At 40.2% G+C, this 24,655-nt stretch overlaps 1 protein-coding gene across 6 annotated transcripts in view; it reads left to right on the forward strand.

Annotated features, from left to right (window-relative positions):
* ALKBH8 (alkB homolog 8, tRNA methyltransferase) overlaps positions 1–20,496 on the forward strand; it is a 46,833-nt gene extending 26,337 nt beyond the window's left edge. For all 6 annotated transcript variants that reach the window (XM_017816020.1, XM_017816021.1, XM_017816022.1 and 3 more), the window contains 5 exons: positions 4,876–4,982; positions 9,684–9,838; positions 10,655–10,920; positions 18,455–18,604; positions 19,805–20,496. In XM_017816020.1, the coding sequence (XP_017671509.1) occupies positions 4,876–4,982; positions 9,684–9,838; positions 10,655–10,920; positions 18,455–18,604; positions 19,805–20,377 (1,251 nt within the window). In that variant the 3' untranslated portion in view covers positions 20,378–20,496. The remainder of the gene's footprint in view (positions 1–4,875; positions 4,983–9,683; positions 9,839–10,654; positions 10,921–18,454; positions 18,605–19,804) is intronic.
* The last annotated feature ends 4,159 nt before the right edge of the window (positions 20,497–24,655 follow it).

Consider the following 24,655-nt stretch of genomic DNA (forward strand, 5'->3'; position numbering starts at 1 on the left):
CTCTTCTTGTGCATTACCTGAATCTTGTAAACAGAGGCCAGACAGTAATGGAATTTGTGTCATGGAGTTGATGGCATATGTAATAACTAGGAGAGATACTGGCATACTGTTCAGTGGATGCACTCTACTCCTTGGGCTTATCAAGAAAATCGTAACAAGGTGAGACCTCAGATATAAAAGAGTGAAGTACTGTCCATATACTGAAATATTTTTTAAACTCTCATGTGCTAGACTTCAATTAAGAGGAAAAAAATGCATAGATAACTTAAAATGACACAAAAAATTCAGGCGGATAGTAATGCATTGCACAGATGGAAAACTGAATACAAATTTTGAAGAAAGAAAGCCTAGAGTAAGTATATTAAGCATCTGACTAACATCACCATAGTGCCTAAGAAGATAAGCAGGCTTAGCAAGAGATAGTATGCTTTGGCATAAATCTAATATGGGGGAGGCCTGCACATGTGTTGAGAGATTTTTGAGGTAAGCACTACTGAAATATTTCATCTTCACGATTGTCAGTGTTGCACTGATTTTCTGAAGTATGGCCAGAGCAAGGTAAATTTGCTATGATGTAGATTATTCAGAAAAGATAATCCCATCCACTTTCCTTTTAAAATGCAGCGTTTTCTGAATTCCAAATTTTGGAATTTAGCATGGTTTTTGCAGTGATAGGCGCGGTGTATTACCAATTGATTGCCTCGGTCCTGTGTAAGCCAGCAGGCTCTTGTCTCTACATAGAGCCCCATTGTGTTGTTCAAGCTCCATGTGTGGGCTTTAAACCTCTCAGCTGTCTTTGAAGTAGACATTCTTTTTCATCTGTTTTACATGTGGGAAACTGTTATGTAGGCTGGTAATCTGTCTTTGCTCTCTGAAAATTCAGTAAATAATGTCAGAGACTTGAGAAGCATTCCACATTGTACTTTTTTTAGCTTTAGAATATGTTTTGTCTAAGGTAGTCTATTAACATCAAATACAAATTGCATCAGAGACAAAGCTTAGAAAAACAATTGTCATTCCTCGCTGTAGCAATGAAATCCTTATTAACATTGTCCTTATAGCCCTATTGCATTATTTCTGTTTTGCCATTGAATCTTTACTTATTTGATAGATCAGTCATTCACCTTCATCCTCCTGCTCTTTCCTGAAGTACAGCACCACTGCACTGAAAGTGGTGCACACTTCTTATTCCCTAAGGAGTTAAGAAAAAGCTCCTTTATTCCCTTTTTCTTCTATGCTGGATTATTTTCTGGTTTTTGCATTTTGCAGTATTTTATGCCACAGGAACAATGCTCGTGATGTGGATGTCCCTTTGCTTTGATGTTTAGCCATCCTTGAAGGCTGTTTACTGCTTTGCATGCTTCCTTGTTATGAACACCCTCTCTTAAATAACCTGACAGTGTGACAAGTTATTTAAAACCACAAGTAGATATATTATTAACTGTTTTTTTCTTTTAAGTTTTTTTGCTATATTTAGAGGCACACTTTTTTGATAGCACAAAGAAAAATGGTAAAACTTGTGTAAGATCAAAGCATCCACTATTTATATTTTTTGAATGTAATCCTTGGATGATGCACCATGGGCTAGCTGGAAATTTGATCCTTATTGACTCTGCTATCTAAGAGAAAAAAGAAAATAGGTAAGAACTAAAATAGTAATTGGAAATGGCTCCTGTGGAGGAAAGCTATCACGAAGCAAATTGATTCAGCAGCGGCAGAGTTGCTTTATTGATTGTGCGTCCTTAGTAAATTAAACAGAGGACCAAATACGTTAATCTTCTATGTGCATGTGTGTTTGACCATGACAATTCAGAATGTTCTGCCAGAATAAAGACACATATAGGACTGTGGGAATGTTATCTACTTCAGTCAGTAACAGAATTGTCAGAGATAAGAACAGAGTTCTTCAAAAACCCTTCTGGATGAAATGTTCTTTCCTGTGCTCTAAACAAAGGATAGAGGAAGTACTCTTGCTTGGTTTTTTTAAGCATTCAGGTACAGTTAATCTAAATAAAGGAGTGAAGCATAGGAATTGCACTGATTTTCTTCAAAGGTTCACAGTAGGTTCCTTAAATTTGATTCTCTGTCTCAATTGCAATGTCAAATTTGTTGTTAATAGAAAAAGTGCAAAACTGTAATATATTCTAGCTGAAGACCTCAGTCTGCTTCATAAGCGAAAGTCAGTTTTGGATTTGGATTTTTGGCTCTTCTAATTACTGCTAATTACTTAATGTCGTTGCCCATTTGCAAGTAAATTAGTCCTTTATTTATATTTTCCTTCCCATGTCATGGGAAGCAGCCACACAATGTGAGATTACAGTACAGTACAGAAAAGTAGGGAGCAGGAACAGAGGTGGGATCCTGTGCCTAGCGAGGATTAGACTTGCTGGATGTTACAGAGATAATCTCCTGTTTTCAGCCTCAAATTCTGCAGCGTCATAAATTTTGTTTCACATATTTCTTGTTGGGTTAGAGTAGCTGAAATTCAACCAGGAGGACATGCTCTTCTCTTATCTATTTTCCTGCCACTGCTGCCTGAAAATCCAGTTACCAGGGATAGTTTTGTGGCCTGTCATTCCCTATGTGTTATCTATTACAGAGCATTCTGAACCTCTGTTGGTTTGGATGCAGTTGTTAACAGTACAGGGTTTGTGGAGCATCTTCTGTGAAGAGACTCTGAGGCCATGCAGTTGATGAGGGGAAAGGAATTGGAGATGCATGAGGTGAAGCAGCACAGAAGCAGGGAGCTGGAGGTACTGTTTCCCACTACTTCATATGGAGCCTGGCATGTGGAAGTGAAAGGGAACAAGGTCCTCTTTTGGGCCCTGAAGGGAAATGGGAACTGGAAGTGTAGGGGACCCAGTACAGGTCTCTTCATTGACTCATGGGTAAAAAACTCTGCAAAAACCGAGCTTTGTAGCTACTACTGACCCAGAAAGACGGACAGTGGGGTGGCAGAGCCTCCAGGAAGGAATCCGGACATGCTTGTGTTCAGTTTATTTTGCCATACTGTCTTGCCCCCTCACACCTGTCCTCAGCAGCAGGGAGCCAGAGAGGCAAAAGACAAACTGAGATATCATCTCACCCATTTCATCCTACCACTTCACTCCTCATTTCTTTTCTTTCCATGCTTTTCCTTTCTTTGTCTGTTGGTCCTGATTAGTTATCTTCTGGTTTATTTGCCTTGCCAAACAGCTACATCTTTTTACAGAAAGTTGGTGCTGCTCATGCTTTATGGGACAGCCTCCCCATCAGATTTGTAAAGCCACTGTGTTTTCTCCTTTTTCACTCCATGCTTCTTTGACATTACCTAGAAATTGCAAAGTGCAAGGGAAGGAGTACAGTACCAAGTGGCTGCCATTCATCTATTTTGTAGCTACTGAAGTGTTTCATAATCAGAGCTTATAGTTGTGCTTTATTCCTCTTCCCCCATATCTCTCCACCCCTTTCAACCCTGCTGTTTCTTATCCTTGTCACTTCTTGCCTTAAATTTAGATAGCCCAATAGGAGAAGCTGTATTACTCTATGTGAGTGGTACTACAGCATAAATAATTTTTTTCCTAAAAATGTAAATGCCCTTGTCGTTTGCTTCAGTGTGCACAACATTAAATAGTAATTGTTGTAAGTGGCAATTTGTAGTGTTTAAAAGTCTTGGTTAAGTCTCTGTCTTGCTGTGTAATATAAAGTCTCTGTCTTGCTGTGTTTTTGTGCTGAATGACTGATCGTTGCACCACTTTTTTCTCTTTGTTAAATGCATCTGTATGCAGAAGCAGAACTGCTCAATTTGTTTCAATCTGGCATACTGTAGTAAGTCTGCTTTTAAATTGCATACTTAGTAGGTTACAAATCAGGTGGCAGCACTTTCATGGTGCTAATTCTCCAGTGTACCAGGAACTGCTGACTTGAATCGTTTTTGACCACTTTTCTTTCTCAGTAAGTCTTCTGTAACTTGTTTGGCTTGCTTAAATTACCTACTCCTTATTTTCCACAGCAAGAGTTTCTCTCATTTGGGAAATGTAAAAGGATAACATTCCTAGCCCAAGCGAAAGCAAAATGTACCACTGCCATCTGGGCTGTGAGATTGGAATAAAGCTGAAAGCGTTACCTCAATATATTGCCATGGCTAGAAGCCAGATGACAAATAATAAAAGGATGGTCTGGTAGTTGGCATGTTAGTCAGGATCTTTGGAGACTGCATGTGCTTGTTGTGCTACAAACCTCCGAGAATGTGGGCAAGTTGGAAATTATTTCTCTCACCTAATACTTCTTATCTAAATGTTATGTATCTACAGAGTTAATTGTCTCAGCTCAGTCTGCTGGAATGGATAAGTGTTTCCAGAGGGTATAGGGCTGCTCCACATCACTTAGCTCTACATTTTACAGTAGGATGAATAGCCCTGTGGAGAAACTTGTCTCTCTGCATAGATATCACAAAAACACGGTAGCTGATGGTCTTAGATATAGCAAATGAACCCTCTCTTCCTCTTATGCTGTTGCCTTTAGTTGCGGGGTAGTAATCCTTTCCTCCCTCACAGGTACACGTAGAGATTGAACCTGTGCTACTGTGTTCTTACAGAGAAAGTTTTTACTGTGAAAATAAAATGTTATATACACGTATATATATAAAATTTTAATTATATATGCATATATTTGTGACTGCCTGAGATTTTTGAACACAGTGCTGAAGGGGAGAGATCTTTACGACAGGAGACCTGGAGACTTTTGCATCCCTAGGAAATATGCAGCTGTTCCATAGCAATATTCGGTTGAACACGTTAGAGAGGCAAACAAAGCTAGGACTTGAGAATACCTGCTATGTATATGAAGCTCTGTAAGTCACACTCATTCACAGTGACTGGTTTTGTTTCTTTTTAGATTGTGATGGATTTCAAACACCCTGATGGCCATACCGTGGCAATTTTGCTGCCCCGATGCAGTTTATTGGTGATGACTGGAGAATCCAGATACCTGTGGACACATGGGTAAAAGTCCCTGCATTGCTGATAATAGAAGAACAATAAATGTTGTTTGTTTGCTTTATTAATGACATTCTGTATTTAAAATTGCTCTGAAAGAAATCAAGTCAAGTTTTATAATTAATATACAAATTCACTCCTCTGCTCAGTTGCTGCTCAGGTTAAATTATAAAACTTGGGGATTTAGGAAGCTGATTGCTAGTCCCTAGTTTACTGCTGCTGTCACAAGTGAAGTTCACTGGGAAATCTCACTCTCTTATATTGGCAGTGTGAAAGTTCTTAATAACTCTGAGCTGGCAAAGAATTGATTTTAGTGCAATTAGCTTCATCTTTTCCTTTCTCTCTTTTCAGCTCACAGCTTTTCCCATTGGATCACATATGCCAAAGGCTTGAGAGAGGGGCTGGTTTAGGAGAGTGACTTCCCTTGCACAGAGGGCATGAGGGTGACAAAGGGTAGTCTTCCTGAGCTATTCCCAACTGCTTTAGGGACGTTTTAGCTGCCGATAAGATTGCATTGTACTGAGCAGGTTTGGAAAGAGATCTCTTGAAATATGTCTTGATGTTTTACCTATTATAGAATTTAAATACATACTTTTAAAACTGTGACCCACTGGGAGATACTTACAATAGGAGTGCTGAAATTGGCAAAAAGGCTGAAACCTTGACGAGATGTAAGACTGACAGTAATGCACTTCAGGAGAATATGGAAACCCTCATATTGGACAGAAATGCCCATGGTAAACATTTCTTCCTTTGTTTGACCCAAGCTGTCACTGGTTCAGCAGTCAATTGGAGACACTAATTACATTCTGTGTAAATTAAACATCAAATCCTTTTATTGGCAGAAAATTTTCTGCCTTCTAATTTTACTGGTTAATTTGTATTATGAAGAAGGATGAATATGAACTCCTTGATGACCTTTACGTTGTTCATTTTTATAGAGCTCTTATACCACCTGTATATTCCCTCATGAAATAAATAGTTGTAGAAAGCACTTGGTACTTCTGATGTGCACCATTATAGAAGCCCAGGGCAGTGAAGTCCGTTGATTTTCAACATACAGGACTGAACATGGATACCAGCATTATAAGCTTCTTATTCTGTCCTGTCAAGTACTGTCAGTCATCTTTTGGAAAGGTTATCTATGACGCTGAGAACATAGTGCAGTCAGTGACACTGCTGACCAGGGGAGCCAGTGGGCAGTCCCCAACCCCAGGCATCAGGCAGCACCATGGGGCTGGGCTGAGGCCAGATTGGAATGTTAGCCTGGGGGTCAAGACAGTGGCCATGCACAGGCAGAGCTGGGGATGCATTTGGGGATGTAACTAGAGCAAGGCCTAGTGGGGTAGCTTCCCTTTAAAAGCATCTCCCGGGGAAGGAGGGCTTGCCCTTGCTGAGGCATCAACTTTCTCCAAGGCTACCAGCTGTGCTCCTTCCAAGCTGGCCCTGGGCAGCCATACTCCCAGGAGGCAGAAGGATGCATCCCAAGCACTTGCAGTACATGCCAGCAGGCATTCAAGTTGGGATAGTGCACCTGCCTATTAAGAACTGGAATGAGATTATTACTTAACTCACTTGTACCTTCAAGTGATGGTTGTCTTTTGAGAACCGATGACAAACTACGTTTGAAATGAAGATCTCAGGTATTTCTACTTACATATAAGTGCTACTTACAAGCACTGTCCCAGTGCTTGTCCACCTTTCCTAAGAATAGTTTTCCTGTATATTTTTAAAAGTGGTAGTGGGTCAAGATACTCAACAGGAGTAACCTTTTCATCATGCTAGTGGATCTCGCAATCAACGAGATTAATCATCCAGTGAGAAAATGTAGTTATTTCACTTGCACGCATAATGTCAAAAGGTGGTTAAGGTCAGTTGTGATGCCCTTTATCTATACCACAGAAGTCAAATTAGAGAGCAAAAGAGTCAGTTTTGAAATTATTCTGGAAATGTTTTTGATGTGTATACTTGGATACCAAGGAATTAGAGACTTAGTTTTGATCCCATTAACAAAGTGCACGAAAGAAGGATTTTTGTTCAGTTCTCTCTGAAAGAGAAACATATGATTTAGAAATAAGCTATACAGTGTCATCAAGGAGGACAAAAGATGTATGGTTTTTTTTGTTTCATAGGTGAAAGTAAAATTCTGACTATTCTGATGAGGTTCATTTGTGATAGTTTTTTCCAATGAATTTCATTTTTGGTTGGGTAGCCTGGCAAAACTCCATTCATGACACTGCAATAGTAAAACTCCTCTGTGCCAAGCAAGAGGGTGTGGAGCATTTTATTTTTGCCATTGGGAATCCTGTTTTTAGCCTAGCCTTTATCCAGAGTTCTTGCTTGTCATATAGGTAAAAGGAAATTATTAAGGTTGAAACCACAACCTTGAAAAAGAAGACCTAATGTCTTATCTTATTGATGCAGGTACAAAAGAAAATCAAATGAAAAATCTTCTAACTCAGGATTTGAAGTTCTGCTGTCAAGGGAGTCTTGGGCATCCTCAGCTGATTAATTCATCATAGCTCCATTATCTGCTGTGAGCAAGGCAGTTCCTTATTAAATCCCATCCTTTCCATGGCTACCTTGGGAGATTTCCATTCTTCAGTCTATTCAATGTCTCCTTTTTGCAACATCTGTATGGAGCATCAATATGCTGCTTCCTGACTTTCAGACAGAAAGGACCTGCGCTCTTTTTCCCTGATACTGCATGAGAAATCAGCTTTCCTGCTGCAGGAAAGCTGGCATACAGCAAAGTACAGGAATGCTTATCAGGCTGCAGGATGTCTTCTCGGCATTTGAGTCATTCTTGGTTAAGTACAGGCACTGGTTGACAGTTTCATGTGACCTGCAAAAAAGATCTGGTACAAATTTGAGGCGAGATTGAATGGCCAGCTTTATAAAAATGTCAGACACCTTTTTTTCCCCCCTTTTAGTTCGACATGTGAGGGTTTAACTCAACTAACAAATATGGAAGTCAGTTTTATGCTGAGAATTTGTCCTGCTGACGGTCAATTACTTGGAAGTCGGCATTTTTGAAGGGGCTTCACTGAGAGGCCAATTCCTTAGAGATGATTTGTTTGTTTGTTTTTTTCTTCAAGAAACTTCTGCAGTAATCTCTTTGATGACTAAGTTCAGGAAGCGTTTCAGCGTGACAATAACAGCTTTGAAGTGCTGAGCTATTTCCCTGAAGAGTTTCCATTTTGTTCCAAGAATATCCACTTTTTCCCATTTGCAAGTGATGGGAAGTTACATGTAGATGCAGCTGTTTTTCTTCTCACATGTTGTGTTTCTCATTTTACTTCCTCATTTTCCATTTCTCAACTTTGAGAGAGATCCATTTGTAGAGCTATTAAAAATTCTTGGGTTTGGTACTTTTTCATAATGTAAACCTCTTCATAAAATTAGAGAGCTCATCATCACTTTAATTTTATTAATTTTGTACATGTAAAAATATTTTTGTGTTCCTCTAAGACCCATGCCAAGCCCAGAAGTAGCTTAAGAAGCTCTGTTTCCAGTTTGCTTGCTTGCTTGCTAGGTAGATTTTGCTCAAGAAAGATCTACAACAGAAATTCTCCCTTTAAGCAGTTTAATAGATCTCCCAAGAGCTTAATTCTTTGCATTTTCTGCTGTCAATAAATGGAAAAGCAATTTTGTTGTAAAGCAGAATTCATTTGAGAGGCCCATTTGCAACAAGAAACTTCAATCTGCTAATGTAGACCTCAACCAATTCTACGCTTTTATACCCATAGCCACCATTTTTAGTAGTATATTCTATCTTTACCATACATATTTTTATGTCACATTGTCATGGTTTAACCTCAGCTGGCAACTAATTACAATGCAGTTGCTCACTTACTCCCCCTACCCTGCTGGGGAGAATTGGAGGGAAAAAGTAAACTCTGTGGGTTGAGATAAGAACAGTTTAATAATTGAAACAAAATAAAATACAATAATGACACTCACAATGATGATAATAATAACAATGCTAGCAATAGTAGTGAAAGGGAGAGGAATGAAAACCAAGTAAAACAAGTGATGCCCAGTGCAGTTGCTCACCACCCACTGACTGATGCCCAGCCTGTCCCAAGCAGCGATGGGTGCCTCCTGGCCAGCTCCCCCCAGTCTGTATGCTAAGCAGGACACACTGTGGTTATGGAATATCCCCAGTTTGGGTCAGCTGTCCTGGCCAGGCTGCCTCCCAGCTTCTTGTCCACGTGCTCTCTGGCTGAGCACGGGAAACAGAGAAGTCCTCACTTAGATTAAACACTACTGAGAAATAGCTACACCATCAGTGTTTTTTCAACATTATTCTCATACTAAGTCCAAAAGACAATACTGTTGCTGTTAGCAGAGATACTAAGAAGAAAATAAGCTCTATCCCAGACAAAACCAGGACAAAAATAAATATATTAAAAAATTAAGTCCTAGACAAATAAACAATCAAACTTTATGGAAGAAAAGGGAGGGAGGGCAGGGAAATGTAATTACTTAAAATTAAACAACACTTTAATTAATGTCATTAGTTTGTGTCAGCTCTTTTGTCTCTAAAATTGAATAAGTAGAAAACTGAGAAGCAGTAGTATGTTAAATAGCATGTTGTAATCACATTTGTCTTAGTGTATAAGAATTGCCTTCTTACATAGATAGATTGGGTTTTTTTCTGATGCAAATTGAATTATACCTTTATTTTGTATTACTTTATTTTAGGATCACACCCCGAAAATATGATATCATTCAAGCATCTGAGCTTGGGCAAAAAGTTGGAACAATCACTGCTGATGTTGGAGATATAACATTAAATCGAAGGGAAACAAGGACATCATTTACATTCAGGAAAGTGAGGAGAAGCCCTTGCAATTGCAGTAAGTGTCTTGAGGCAGTCTTCAAGTCAAAATTGTTATTTATCACCAATACATAAGCTTTTTCTGGTTTGAGCAAATCAGTTTATTCCTTTGGGTAGTTTTGGCAGTCCTTGTAGCCATTCCTGGATGGCTCAGGGTTAGGCATACCATATGGCTTAAGTTGGTTGCATTCATGTGGTTGCTGGAGTTTCTCTATACAAGGAGTCAGTTGGCTTGCTCCAAAGCCAGGCAGGTAATCTGGAATCTTGCATTTCATTGACACTTCAAGTGCTTAAATAATGTAACAGAATAGAAATAACTACTATTCTTCAGAAGTAACTACTATATCTCAGTTTTGATTGTTTTTTGAGTGGGCCTGTAATTTTGTGAAAGTACATTAGAGAAGGAGAAGCAGACATATCTGCAGTGATAGAGCCATGTAAGTGCCTTAGGGCAGTACAGATAATAATAGACAGATGGCTCAATGATTACATAGAACTGAAGTCCATTTGTGCCCTCAGAACAGAATTTCAGAGGCTGAGTTGCAATGATGTCATGGTCTTTGGCATTGGGGACACTATCTCAGTTCTGAAAACATTAACATAGGAGGACTAATGATCACTGCAGACAGCCTCTGGTACATTGTGGGCAGGTTGGCTTGTTTTCAGGTCATCAAACACTTCTGCAGTTTGACCTGCATTTCAGTTTTTAAAAGGTAAAGGAGGAATGAAGCATTTTTGCATTTTAATATTTCGCTTTTAATTTTATTTTGCTAAATGCACTTAACCCATAACGAATCACTTAAAAAAAATGTTCTTTAACTGTTGCTATATCTAGTTTACTCATCTGTCTGTGACAGCCAGAAAGGACAGCAAAGACTGGTACAACCTTCATTTCCCCACAATGAGATGGAGGCCTCAAAGTTGGAGCAAGAATACGTACACAAGGTGTATGAAGAGATTGCCACACACTTCAGCAGTACCAGGCATAGCCCATGGCCCCGAATTGTAGAGTTTCTCAGGTCCCTGCCAACAGGATCAATAGTGGCTGATATTGGTTGTGGTAATGGGAAATATCTAGGCATCAGTGAAGATTTGTACATGGTAAGTAGTAGCTACTGTCATTTCCTTTCATTGGTTCTAGTGTTTATTCTGTTGTGTTGTTGTAGCATGTTGGAAGTTCAGTTGTGGGAAGAATGCCAAGAACAGAAAGCTGTTTCCTGGTCCAAGATCAATTGCCAGTTGTGTTAGGTTTCCACATGTGTTCATTATGTGCATTACCCTTTTCTTTTTTGCAAAGCCACTTTTGCTTTGCAATTCAAAATATGTTAATAAAAAAATAGTAATGGATGCAATGGATTGAAAAATTGTAACGGATGGTTTAGCCTTTTGTTGTTGAATAAACTTGTTAAAAGAGAAAATGGTTGGGCAATTTGAATCCTTCCAAGAACTTTTTCACTTGGCTCGTGCACAGGTAATGCAATCTACATGTCCCTGAAATCTCCATGGGCAGCACTATTTTTCACATATCCTCTTCAGTTCCTTTTGGCCTGGTGGCATGTCTCATTTGTGAATGATGTCATGTTTGGCTGTCCCACCTCTGGCTGTGTGCATAGGCCCAGTAAATATGCCAACAAAAAATTCACAGGGAAGTCTCAACTTTGGTACAGAGTTCTGGTCTTTCTCTCACTCCCTTTTCTTCACTTTTAGACAGTTCTGACATCATTCTTGCTCATGTTCTCTCTTTCCCTGTCTCACAGTCTGTACTTAGTCCAGTTTTACTTCTCCCCCTTCCTATCAGGGAGAGATGAAGCACATACAAATATGAACCAAGAGATAGTTTTTATTGCAAATATTTCAAAGACTTTTTGGAAAAAAAAATACAAACTTCCTGTTGTTTTAAATCCTCAAAAATCTCAGAGGAGTGTGCATCATGGTATCTGCTCTCCCCTGTTCCAGATCTGTCTGATTTTTTCACATGCTTGTACTGTGAAACACTTTGAAATCCATCAGTCTTGAAAACTTCTATGTAGAGCAAAGCATTCATTATTGATAATAAAACTTGGAGTTATTTGTCTGTTTCAGGAGTTTCTCTCTTGCTGTTTATATTCAGCTAAAACCATAAGTTGTTATTTACAACCCTGTCTGTGTTAGTAATGGATTTATTTCCCTTACTGTTCTTATAGGCTAGAATAACATTAAGCAATGTATAAGTAGGTATGTTTATGCCTGACTGCTGTAGCCTGCATATAATTATTAACGTTCAGTACTTTTCAGTCTTTCACTCCTGACTGCTATTAAAAAAAAATCAGCATACCTAACTAGAGAGGGGCAACTTTTATCAGGGTCCCATGAAGATCAGCTGGTCCTAGAATGAATTTGGTAAATTGCACTCGTGGAGGTTTGTGGTAGACTTTTAAGGTGAAATCAATGCAAGGTGCTGTGTTCCAAAACTGGCAGCACCAGTCTGTTTCCTGAAGCCCACAGTTAACCAGTTAAGGGAAAGAAAGATCATATATCAGCTGGCAGACAAAGGAAAGCTAGCCCCTTTCCTCTATTACTTTAGGAGTTACCTCATTCCTTATGTGTCTGCAGGAGAAAGACAAAACATGAAAAATAACAGTGAAAGGGAGGAAACTTTTAAAGAAGTAGTTCAGACAGTTGAAAAACAGAATCTGGGAATTGCTTCATTCAGTTGGCCTCCCTCAACATTTTATTTTCCACTGGTGACAAGTAGTTGTTCTTGGTGGAGACAGACTTTAGACTTTGCGTTTGCTTATTTTCATCTACAAGTCAGCACAGTGTCTCAGGAGGATGGATGTAACTGCTTCCTGAAGGCAAGCAGTGTGCTGTAAAGGTTACTTTATGCTTTTATGTTTTAAGTAGCAGTGCTGATGGTAGATCAAAGCTAAGGTAGCTCTCTTGGTGGTTTTAAGCATCAGGCACTGTCTGAACATATCTCTGCTGTGGCCTATGCTATTGTATTTGCTTCAGTTTCTTTGGATGATTACATGCAGTCTTATCCACTTGAGTATCCTTGTGTGACAATGAAATGCACAAGTCCATCTATGCTCAGCAAAAATGACAGTGCCGTAATGGCTGCATGATTCTGGCACAGTGAGAGAGCAGCAATAAGGAGCAGCAATTTCATGACAAATAAATTCAGATTAAGAATGTTTGAGTTAGAGATGGAATCCATGTCTGATGTAGCTAGGACAAAGACTGGAGAAAGGTTGAATTTAATAGAGTTTCAGATTACTTTTTTTTTTCTGTCTCACCCAGCTTTTTTATTGTTTGAATGAATGCAAAAGAGAGACATGATTTTAGGGTTGTTTATCCACAATTTTCTCCCCACCCAACCTCATTTGGGGGAATTATTTTAACAGATTTTATTTAAGTGCTTTCAAGCTTAATATTCACATTTGTAAGCAGGGCTTTTATGGAATGCTGTGTCTGAGCCTTAGCCATTCCCCCCTTACCACAAAGGTTTCATTCCAGAGCCAGTTGACATTATTATAAGGATCTCATCAATTTTTATGAGCTTTAGCTTTGTCTCCTAGTTTCCAATGTTCAGGTAGGTGTGGTGATGTGTAATCCCTGAAAGAACGTTCAACATCCTCACAGGGCTGGTGTGTGAATGAAAGACATTGAAACCTTTCAAATTTGTGGTTTACATTTTTAGTTGAACTAATAAACTGATGGGAAATCCAGTTGCAAACAACTGAAAATGCCATTGGGTAGATATTTTTTCTTTATATGTAAAGAAATTACTCTCCTTGACAGAACAGTGATGCTAGGAAAAAAATTGTGGCTATGCAGGAGCCAAAATTATTTGCTTTAATACAGATGTTCCTATTTCTGTAGTGTGTGTCATTCAAAGGTAATTGGTAATATAGTTTATATTTCACAAGACCTTGTAAGACACCCTTTTTCTGCGAGATGTTCATCTCTGTTTCCTGCATTATTGTCCCAAACTGGGATTCACTGGAACTTTATAAGAATTTGATTTTTCCAGGGTGTGGGGAAGAGAGAGGATTAATATTTGCTGTGGTATGGTTGCATAGTGTTGGGTGGGTTTTAGTTGCACTGGGTTCATACTTATTAAGAACAGATTTCTCTCCCAAGGACTTATTAGTAGAAAGTAAAAGCAGGAAGGACAAAAATAATTAGTAAAGGTATACCTGGAGCAAGTTCATCATATTTTAGCAATTGAAGGGCGAGACGGAGGAACCTCTCCTGCCCTTTTCTCTCAATGGATAGCAGTCATTAAATTGATAAGAGATCTGGGAAGAGAGCTCAGAAGGAACTGGGCAACAGCAACATAAACCCAGAATGAATGCTGAGTCGCTCAGCTTGGTTCTGTTGCTTTGTCATTGAGAAATGAACTGCGCGTCTTAGACATAATGCTTTGTTTCCAGAGACACCCTGGCTATGTGCAATGGAAAACCAAAACACTACGTGAAAGGAATGCTAAAAGCCTGACTCAGACCAACTGGAGCAAGGAGATTTGTCTGTCTTGCTGTGGTTGTGCTGGCGTCTCTTTTTCTACGTGTGTGTGTGTGTGTTTGCTGGAATGTAATTTGGTTCCTTGAGGTTCTCATGCTATTAGTTATAGCTGAGGTATTTCTCCGGGGAGCCACATAATTCCATTCGGTGGCTGGATTTCAGAATTAGATGTTGTTTTCTTCATTGCTTTCTAATGTGCTGAATAAATCAGGTTTCCAGATACTTAAATGAACTAATTCTACCAGGTTAGTTATAATGAGATAATGTAGAAAGAAAATATATGATGGTGGGCAACCTCGACCTGTCTTTACCTATATTTAAGCTTCCAAGAGAATTTATCTTTTGCAGATTTGCAACACCATTACAAAGCAAGCGATTTATTTAGTGTGTTTTTCCCCCTAATGATCTATTCCAAACCATTATGTTAAGTAGATTTTATAAAATTTACTGTAGCTACTCCTGGCTGAAACGGTGGAGATGAAGGTGCCTAGAAACATGAGAGAGCAGGATGGGATGTCTACCTGTGTTATCTGTTCCCAGGAAGGCAGTACAGGGCTGCTGCAAACTCAAACAAATCACAAGTGTTACATTTGTTTCTCCCTCCCTTCTCCTCTTTTATATTGGTCTTTTTTTGTTATTTTTATTTTCTCAAGGTTTGTGTTACCCAGCATGCCCAGAGTTGGGTGTGGTTTGCCAGAATGACAACATACCTTTGCCTCTTTCCTAGGTTTTGTGTTTGCTGGGCTTCTAGTTACAGAGTTACAGGCCTCCATACTAATATTTCCTGGCTTAATGTAAGAGTTGGATGCAGATAAAATGAAAATCAATGCCTGAAATCCAAGTGGATTTCAGCCACAGTACATAGGTTTCTGTGGCCATTCTGGTGCTCTTGTGTGCTATTGTCCACATCACAGAAAGCAGTGAAGACAAGGGTGGTGGTACTTCCCAAAAAAGCAGGACTGTGGGAATGGTTGCCTGGTGAAAAATCCAAGAAGCCTGAAAGCCAGCCTCCTTTGGGGAAATACTAAAAAGAGTAGAGCAACTAGCTGAGAGGTGGACTCACTAAGAGTAGATGCAGCTGAATAGTCAGCCATGCTATTTGAGATATATGTGAGAAATTGATGGGACTGAGCAAGGAATTTGATTTAGAAAACTGGGAAAACAAGTATAAGAAATGATTGAGAAGTCTCGTAGATGATAAGAAATGGAGAACTGTTAAAATGTATACAGCTTGTCTCACCAAGAGATGTGCTAGATTTGGTTGGATTTGGACACTGAACTAATAGTAGTTCATCTACCTTTCTCCACTCTTCTGGAAAAGATATCAGCAAGGACAATAAATATCCTGTGCTGAGCATAAAAATTAGAGATATGAACTGGCAAAAATTAAAGCTTTCCAGTTATATTTTGAGGGGTTTTTTTAAATGTTTGAATACATATTTAATTAGAAAGAGAAAAATAAACCTGTTGTTCATTAAAACAGTCTTTTGAACTCTTTTCTGTAAATGAAGATTCATCACATGAAAGCTTCTGCATGCTTTAGAATGTAGAAATCAGTTAGTAACGGAATTGGGAAAAGCTGAGTTTGGGATCTCTGGCCCTTACTATAAATGTTTTCTGTACTCATAAAAACCACAGATAGGCTCATTTTCCAGCTGCAAGCTGGCATTGCACCACGAAAGTTATCTGGGTATTGATAGCTTCTTGTTTTCTAAGTGACTGAAACCAATGTATTTTGGGTTTTACTGAATGCATGTCTCTTGTAAGCCAGTAAATGCAGGAATGTGTGATTATAATTATTTTAAAATATTATACAGAGATAATAGTAGTAAAATAATTCTAAATTTTCCTAGCTTCTGCACCAGGCATCTGTGGTGACTTCCTGTGTTCACCATTTATGCATATATGCATAGCACCTATTATCACATTTACATTTAAAACCACATAAAGTTTAGGCTAAGATACCTATTTTAGAGCAGCTGCGCATTCAAAGTGATCTATTTCAAGGTCTCCATTTTCATTGCAAAACAGCATCTTTTTGCTGTTGGGTGAACATTGGCTTTAGTAAGTATGACAATACAAGTAAGACTGACTTCATAATATTTGATATAATTTAGATGCAAATGAGGACTTTGCATTCTGGCAGTCATGCCTTTGTTCTCATTCTCAGTTCATTGGATTTCATCACCATACATTGTAGTCCTTTTCAAGGTCATTTTGGGAACAGAGGATTGCGTTCCATTATCCAACCTGTTTTCTCTGTAGATATGGAGGGCCAAAGCAATTCTTTCTAGGAAAGCTTGCTGTCAGTGGAAGCTGCAAGTGTTCTTCTCCCTCCTTCTGCCAGCAGTGAATTTGGTCCTTTGAGTTTTGTTATTAAGTACTGCAAGCTAATGTCTTAATTGCAGAAGTAGTTAAAGGCACCAGTAATGAGGTGTGCAATTGCCAACATGCAGGTTTGCCAGAGTAATTTAAAGACACTTCAGTTGGCTTCCAGTGTGAAGTGATGGAGATTTATGTTTACTTCCAAGTAAACACAAATTTCTTTTTTTTATTCATGAACAACTCTATTCACTCAGTGCTTCAGTAAATGTGAGAGGCCAAGAAATACATGGGAAGAAAGCAATGCTAGGATTGATCTTTTCAGGTCTTTTTATTGCTAACTGGCAGGACAATATGTACATACTCACAGTGCTATTTTTGTGGAGGATTATCTTGTGTTGTCAGGTTGGCATTTTCACAACTGTTTCATTTACGTTGGATCAAAAGTCAGGGACCTGACTAGAAAGCAGCTCATCTGGAAGCTTTCAGGATATACGACTGGAAAAGAATTCTAGTTTTCTTCAAAATTGTGATGGTAGGCTAAAAGATAAAATAATTTGAACTGATAAAATGAAAAATTATGATGGAAAACAAATATATTTTAATCACTGCAAAAGAGATTTTTAATTTTAGCAGTACTGTTGTCTCTGCTGGGTTGATTAAGCAGAGCAAGTTGTTTGTTATTCTTCTTGTGTCAAAGATGGTTTAGTATTCTTTCAGTATTGAATGCAATAAATATTGTCAGCAGTAATTATTTAGGATTCTGAATCTGTTCTCTGCTATCTACTTGTTGCTGGTCATTGAAAACAAAAATAAATTTAATATTTTTATACAAGCAGAGTTTGATATACAACCTGGTAGCAGGGCTTTGGTTAATGTTCAGTGTGCATGGCAGATGTGAAAATGAGGGTGGTGCATGCCTCACTATTTCTTTCTTTTAGAAAGGGTATTGATCAGTTTGGGTTTATTGTTTTTTTGCAAGCATGTAAAAAAGCTTCTTCTAGATGCTGATTTTTCAAAGATGGTAAGTCTTGCTGTCTTTGGCATGGACACTTGGCAAAGTTTAAAGGGGCAAAACCCAGATGTTTTATGAGGTGTTCTGAAATGGTTTTTAGGGGTCATTTCACCTGGACTGTACAGAACCTTGGAATATGGTGTTGTGCTTAAATTTTTTGTGGATCATGATACTGAGGGGTAAGAAGACTGTATCTGAGCACTTCCTTACTTCCACTGAAGTGAGAAAACCTGATTGTGATCAGTGTCACTGTATGACATACTTTAGTGATGCCACCGAAGTCACCAGATGGTCATTTGCACTAGTAGATCAGCTTTTGTTAGTTCAGTACTTAGGTGCTTCAAATGTTGTCAAGTTAACAAATGGCAATTGAAATGGAAAGAAAATACTGAGGTTAGGTCACTTCTCATTTTGCTGGTTTCAAGATACTTTGAATTAGTTTTGAAGAAAAGTTGGGTTGAAACCTGGTCCATCTTAAGCTGGTTCAAAATCAGGGTGGTATAATGAGCTGTCTACTATCAAAATCAAAGTGGTATAATGAGCTGTCTACTATCCAGTCTTCCAGCTTTGTTTTAAGTTAGCATCAGGATTGTTTTCTTCTTGTCTATACCTGGGAACCATATATTCCTCTTAAGGCTATTTTCTCACTCTCGCTTGTTTTGATTTCAAACTAAAATGTGTTCCCTCAGTGGGAGACTGTGATGACTCTATTACTGTAAGCATCAAGTGAAAATCATTTTCCAGTTTTGTAATTATCCTCTTATGAAAAGCTTAACAAAACACTTTCTGTTCTAGGTTGGCTGTGATCGCAGCAAAAACCTGGTGGATATTTGTGGAGAAAAGCATTTCCAGGCTTTTGTCTGTGATGCCCTGTCGGTGGCAATACGCAGCGGTTCCTGTGACGCCTGCATCTCTATTGCTGTAATACACCATTTCTCAACAGCAGTAAGTCACCCCTCCCTGTGCTCCACTGTGCTGCTGTACTGCTGTGCAGAGCTGCTAATACTACAGTGAAAGCAAAAGGGAAGACCAAAATGGGAAGAAGTTGAAGATTTGCATTCAGTGTAAGCAGCTGTCAGAGCAGAGTTAAGCTGCTATGCTACTGCTGCTTCTTAGACTTTTCTGTTCATATTCTCTCTCTCCTTGTCAGATGCCCTTGCTCCTCCTGGTGCTTTGGTCTAAACGTTTATGTTTCCTTTTTGTCTGCTTACAATTAATGACATAGGAGAAGGGGGCTCTGCTTTGGGAGTCAGGAGCTATATTTCTTCCTGGCTCAGATCTTTGGCTCTTGGGCAGATCTTGTAGTTTTGGTTTTTTTCCCTCTGTGCATTCATTTTCCACCTCTGAATGAAAGGGACACTGCTCACTGGTCTGCTTTATCTCTGGGCTGTGTAAAGTTCTCCTGGCAGGAACTGTGTGATGGTAACAAGCTTCTAGACCATGAAGCCATCTCAGGGCCCCATGGATCTCTCAATACCAGAAATGCAGCAAATGTTTCCAAATCCAGTATAAAAAAGTAGAAAGAAGTCTGTTTTGGAGAAGGCTGACGTGTTTGTTTGGGTGGTCAGAGGACCTGTGTTTAAGCTGTAAATCTGACTCCTTCAACTGCAAACTTAGGGTGTGCATCATCAGGTTTGGTAGATTGGAATCTGGGATTTTAAATAATGAATAACCTTCTTGAAGAGGCGTGCGTCATTTTCAGATGGACTGTTACGCTCAGCACAGGACTATTTTCAAATGGAAAGAGAATAATAAAATCATTTAGGTTAGAAAAGACCTTTGGATCATCTAGTCCAGCTGTTAACCCAGCACTGCCAAGTCCAGCACTAGACCGTGTCACTAAGTGCCATATCTACATGTCTTTTAAATACCTGCAGGGATGGTGACTTCACCACTACCCTGGGCACCCTGTTCCAATGCTTGACCACCCTTGTGGTGAAGATGTGTTTCAGTGAGAACCGTGTTTAGAAAAACGTCTTGGCTTGCACATAGTGATGGACTGTATTATGAATGAAAATGAGTAGTGAAAAAATCCCTTACTTTTAATTTTTATTGTATCTTGGGAGGACAGTAAGGAGGAGTTGCTGCCATTCTCCTTACTTTTTGTTTATGTACTAGCTTCACGTTTCTGCTTTTCCTTTCCAGGAGCGGAGACTGGCTACTATCCGTGAACTAGCCCGGCTTCTAAGACCTGGTGGAATGGCACTCATTTATGTCTGGGCAATGGAACAAGAATACAAAAACCAGAAGTCTAAATACCTTAAGGAAAAGAATGGTAGTAAAGGCAAAGAAAAGGAAATCAATACTGGCACAACCCAGAGACTGCTTACTGATCAAGTGCCTGGAAGCAGCAGCCAAGACTCAGCATCTTCTGACCAACTCATTAATGACTTGAAGGACGAAGGCTGCGATGCAAGGCCAGTAGGAGCAGACTCCAAACTGCCTGTTCACACTAACCGAACCTCCTTTCAGTCTCAAGATTTGCTGGTTCCCTGGCACCTGAAAGGTGGTACTAAAAAGAAAGAGGAAAGTGTTGATACAGTGTTGGTTCCAGCTGACTCCAAGGAATCACAAGAAGTCAGCCCTGTTTTCCACCGCTATTACCATGTATTCTGTGAAGGGGAACTGGAAGCAGTGTGCAGATCCCTGGATTGTGTGAGGGTTCAGAAGAGTTACTATGATCAGGGAAACTGGTGTGTGATTCTAGAAAAGTTGTAGCCTGTGGTGTTTCCTCCACCATCTTTGTTTTTTGCAGTGTGAAAGGTATTTTTAATGCAGTCTGCAGCTATTGCCTCTTTAAAAATAGCAGAATAAAGACTGTGTTTGAATTAATAATGGTGGCTAGCACTGTGTGCATATTTTAACAAAATAATGGCCAAATTCAGATACTACATCTGTAGAGTGTTTACTTCTGTGAATTACAGTGGAGAGGATTAAGTGGGAAAATACTGGCCATGCAAATCAGTGTTGAGCTTTTAAAGACAAAGGGCCTGGTTCTCCCTTCTCTTACACTGGTTTATGATGGTGTAGCTGTAGTGGTCTCTCTGCAGCCCACAGGTAATTGGAATGGAGCTCTGGGCAGGAAAAGCAGAGCTGTTTGCTGTGTAAAACTGTGGGCCAGGGAGGAGGGAATGAATGGCATGTGAAGTAGTTTGGGTGAAGAGTCAAAACATTGCCTCAAATTTGATCCTGCCTGTTTTGGTATCTATGAGTGGTCACAGATCTCTTTCAGTTTAGAATTTACTCTCTTGGTTGTGGTAATAATGGTTTCCTCAAAGAGAACTGGAAAATCAGTGGGGATACCACAACCATTTTTCTCTTCCTTCACTCTCAAACACCCACAATTCATGCTGTCACTCCCCAGATTTCCATAGCTCTTCACTGTAGTGTTGTTTGAAAGCTCCTCTGAGGTGTGAGTTGCCCAGCTGGAATACCCTGGCCAACTCTGCTAGATGCCTGTGTTCCTGTGAGCACAGGTCTCTGTGCCAGTAGCACCAGGACTCGTGTTGTGGGGTGACCCTTAGATCCCCCGTTGAAAAAAACAGGAAATATATTAAAGGGAAAGCAATACTGGTGCAGATTTTCTGCAGGGTAGTTTCAACCTCTGAAAGTTGGCAGTGGAACAAGTTTTATTTACTGCACTTCAGAAGAGCAAAGAACTGGAGTAGAGAGGAACTGATGCTGGGCTGGCTGACCCAGCAGCCCTTTTGGCTGTGGTCTGCAATGACTAGCACAATTTATTTAACACAACTCTTGTGCTATCCAAGGGGAGTGCCACCTGCAATGCACTTCTAGAATTAAAATATACTGGGCTGGCTTTTGCAGGGTGAGTGGCTATTGGTGCCTCTGGAAACCAGGGCTGCTAAGCTGCCTGTTATATTGCTTTATTACCTATAGTTGTAGCAAGACCTATGGTAGATCATGTTGCTGCAACTGATGGCATCTAAACCGAGGTGTCCACCCTAAATCATGTGGGAACTTGGAGATCAGCTGCGTGCCCTTGGCCTACTCCTGCCTGCCTCACAGTTTAAAGACTGCTGTGCTGGCAGTTTGCTCGCAGTCACCATTTCTCCTGGGCTCCCATCTTATAATGGAGAAAGCCTGATGGGAATGACAGTGGTAAGAGAGGAATTTGCTGCCACCACAACTCACCTCGTGTGTGTCCTGCTCACTATCTGCTTCCAAAGAGCCCTTGGGGAGGATCTCATTCCTGAGCTGCAGATATTGTCCAGGTAGCCCTGTCCTAACTGATTTCTTTCCTTTGGGCTACATGGAAGCTTGTCTGTGGCTGTGAGCCTGCTTGTGCACATTCAGGAGTTGATTTGCATGCATTCAAGGAATATCACATAGCTGGAAGCATGTTTTGCATCAAGGTCTCTGAGCTGGCTTCAGTACTGGGACACTGTCTGAGTGCAGCAATGCACCCAGTTCCCAGCTGGACTGTGGGACCAGAGCTAGGACGCAGTGCCACACAATGTCAGTGTGTCCCTGGTGAGAGGGCAGGAACAGCCTCTGCTGGGTGTCTGTGCAGTGACTGACTCACTAAATTGAGCTCCTGTTATTTCTGATTATGTGAATTGCATTCATGTAGAATAAAGTAGGAGGACCATGGACTACATCTTTCAGGCTCTGTGTCTGCATGGCCCTGTGTTTGCTGGTGCCTGGACTCCTGCTGAGCACATGGCAGCTGCTGTTTGTACATTTGCCTGTAGGTGCATTTTCTGTAAGAATATACAGTGTGCTGGCAAGAAACACAAGCATTGCTTGAAACAGTCTGAAGCGTTGCCATATCTTGACCTTGTGTGACAAATTAGGAATCAAGTCTGCAGCTGTGCTCGATTCCTCAATGTACTCCTGTTCTGCCTGGGGATAGCTCAGAGGTGCTGCCTCCAAATTCACTGCTGGCTCTGAGCTGGGCACAAGGTTAAGCAGTGTTCTAACCTGGGGCTTGAATGCATCAAGTTGACATAAACCCTGAACAGTCGAATGCTAAGTCACAGCAGCATTTCTAATTCATTTCACCCTAGCTCAGAGCAGAAAGTGTTACTCTCTATGTCCCAGGCAGCCCGATGGTGATGGGTCTCAGCAGATGTTGGTTCTGGAAGGAGGTTGTGGCATGAAGAACACAAGCTTGGGCAATGCTGGTTGAACAGGCATTCTGGGTTGAACATGCAATACGTAACTCCTTGCCAAAGAGGGTTTTCCTGGCTCTTCTGAGGGCTGTGAGCTGGAGGATGGTCACAGCAGCACGTCAGCTCTTGAAAGACGCTAAAAGAGTTAAAAGTACTCTGACATCCTCTGGAAATGTTATGAAACATTTCTTTTGATTAAAGTCAGGCAGCCTCTTCAGATGCTCAAAGAGGAATCAAGTGGTGAAGGAGAAAATTACAAGGGAGGATGGCACATTGATGTTAACAAAATGTATTGCAGACGTTTACTGAGGAGTTCTTCCAACACAGAAATACGTGCCACCGGCAGCTGCCCTCAGCTGCCCTCTACAGTATTCACTTGCCCCTTTTTACCTCCTGGACGTGTAATGAGATGAAACTCTTTAAGGTGAACAATTGGATTTAAATGTTAAAGGTTTCATAGTGCAGTGGTTTTCATAGTACTTATGTTCCTTTTTTGGCCTTATTTAAATAACAAGTGTGCTTAAATGCTTATTCATTTGCAGTCTAGAAGATAAAAGGAAAGCAAAGCTCCATGTGGGTATGACCTGTGCAGTGAATGCAAATGCCCCTCCTTTGGCAGTACTCCCTGATGTCCCAGTCATCCTCAAAAGTGCCTCAGCACACCCAGAAGTAGGGAGGTGGGAGTTTCTGCTCTGGCCCAAATATGACCCTTGGTTTGGCTCCGGGCACAGACAGACAAATGTCTGGTTTGACCAGAGGTGGCTGTTTTGGGGTTCCCTGTCCCCTTTATTCCCAGCTTCCTGTTCCAGAGACCACCAAGGCTACCCCAGGTCAGGTACCTCTGACCCTGCATTGAACCAAATGTTGCACTGTCCCGTCCTGACAAAGCAAGTGCTTCAGAGCATCCCTGGGCTTAAAGCTACAGAAACAATGATGTGATTTGTTGTCCCAGGGGCGGACAGAAAATGAAACCTGCAAAGCACGGAGGACTTCTTTTAACTTCATAGAGTGATGTCCTGGTGCAGCCATGCCAATCACAAAAACTCCTTCAGGCCTCAGAGAGGCTGGATTTCCCTTGAAGTGCTCATCTTAAGTTTAGCAAGGAGAGGTTTAGGGCAGCAGATGGCACAGGGCAACATGCTGACTGCGTTGCTTTGCTCACTGAGAACCACAAAAAGCTGCACAGGGACCACAGCTTCTCTTCAGAGAGTTTGAAGGACTGGCCTTGGCACAGTTAGCAGATGAGCTTTTCTACTGCTCCCCAAGGCTATATGAAGGCAGCATAGAGGAGAATGCAGTAGTAAAGGCAATTTGCCCTGTTTTTGAACTTCTCCAGAAGTTTTAATATGATGGAAGTATTCTTGATAGATTTATATGTTAGTCTTTGATCAAAACATCAAAATCTACTTGAGAACCTATTTCTGGTGAAGCTTCCAAATGATCATTCTAAGAGAATATTTAGATCTTTTCTGAGCAACAGAAGTCTTAAGTTTGCTATTTGCCTGTTTTGGTGGTATGCTGTTTTTTTTTCCTGTTTAGTGTTTGTTAGTATTTCAGAACTGTTTCTCTATTTTTAGTGAAGTTTGTCAAGATCTTTATTTTTCTGTGCACAACAATTTTCAGCATGGTTTTACTGAAATCTGTGGTGAAGAAATTGTGGATGTCTGTAATGAAGTTCTGTATGTGGAAAAAAAAGACATTTCCATGTGCACAGAACAATACAAAAAAGCTTTATACTTTAAAACATAAAAAAACCAATATGGAAAAATTTCAAGTACTCTTCCCTATGGCAAGCCATGCTTCAGCCGTTGGACTGGCTGGTTAAGTCTGTTTTTACCTGTTTCATGTCAATCTGGAAGGGGCT

This window comes from Lepidothrix coronata, unplaced genomic scaffold, assembly GCF_001604755.1.
Source record: "Lepidothrix coronata isolate B3197 unplaced genomic scaffold, Lepidothrix_coronata-1.0 Scaffold53, whole genome shotgun sequence".
Lineage (NCBI taxonomy): Eukaryota > Metazoa > Chordata > Aves > Passeriformes > Pipridae > Lepidothrix > Lepidothrix coronata.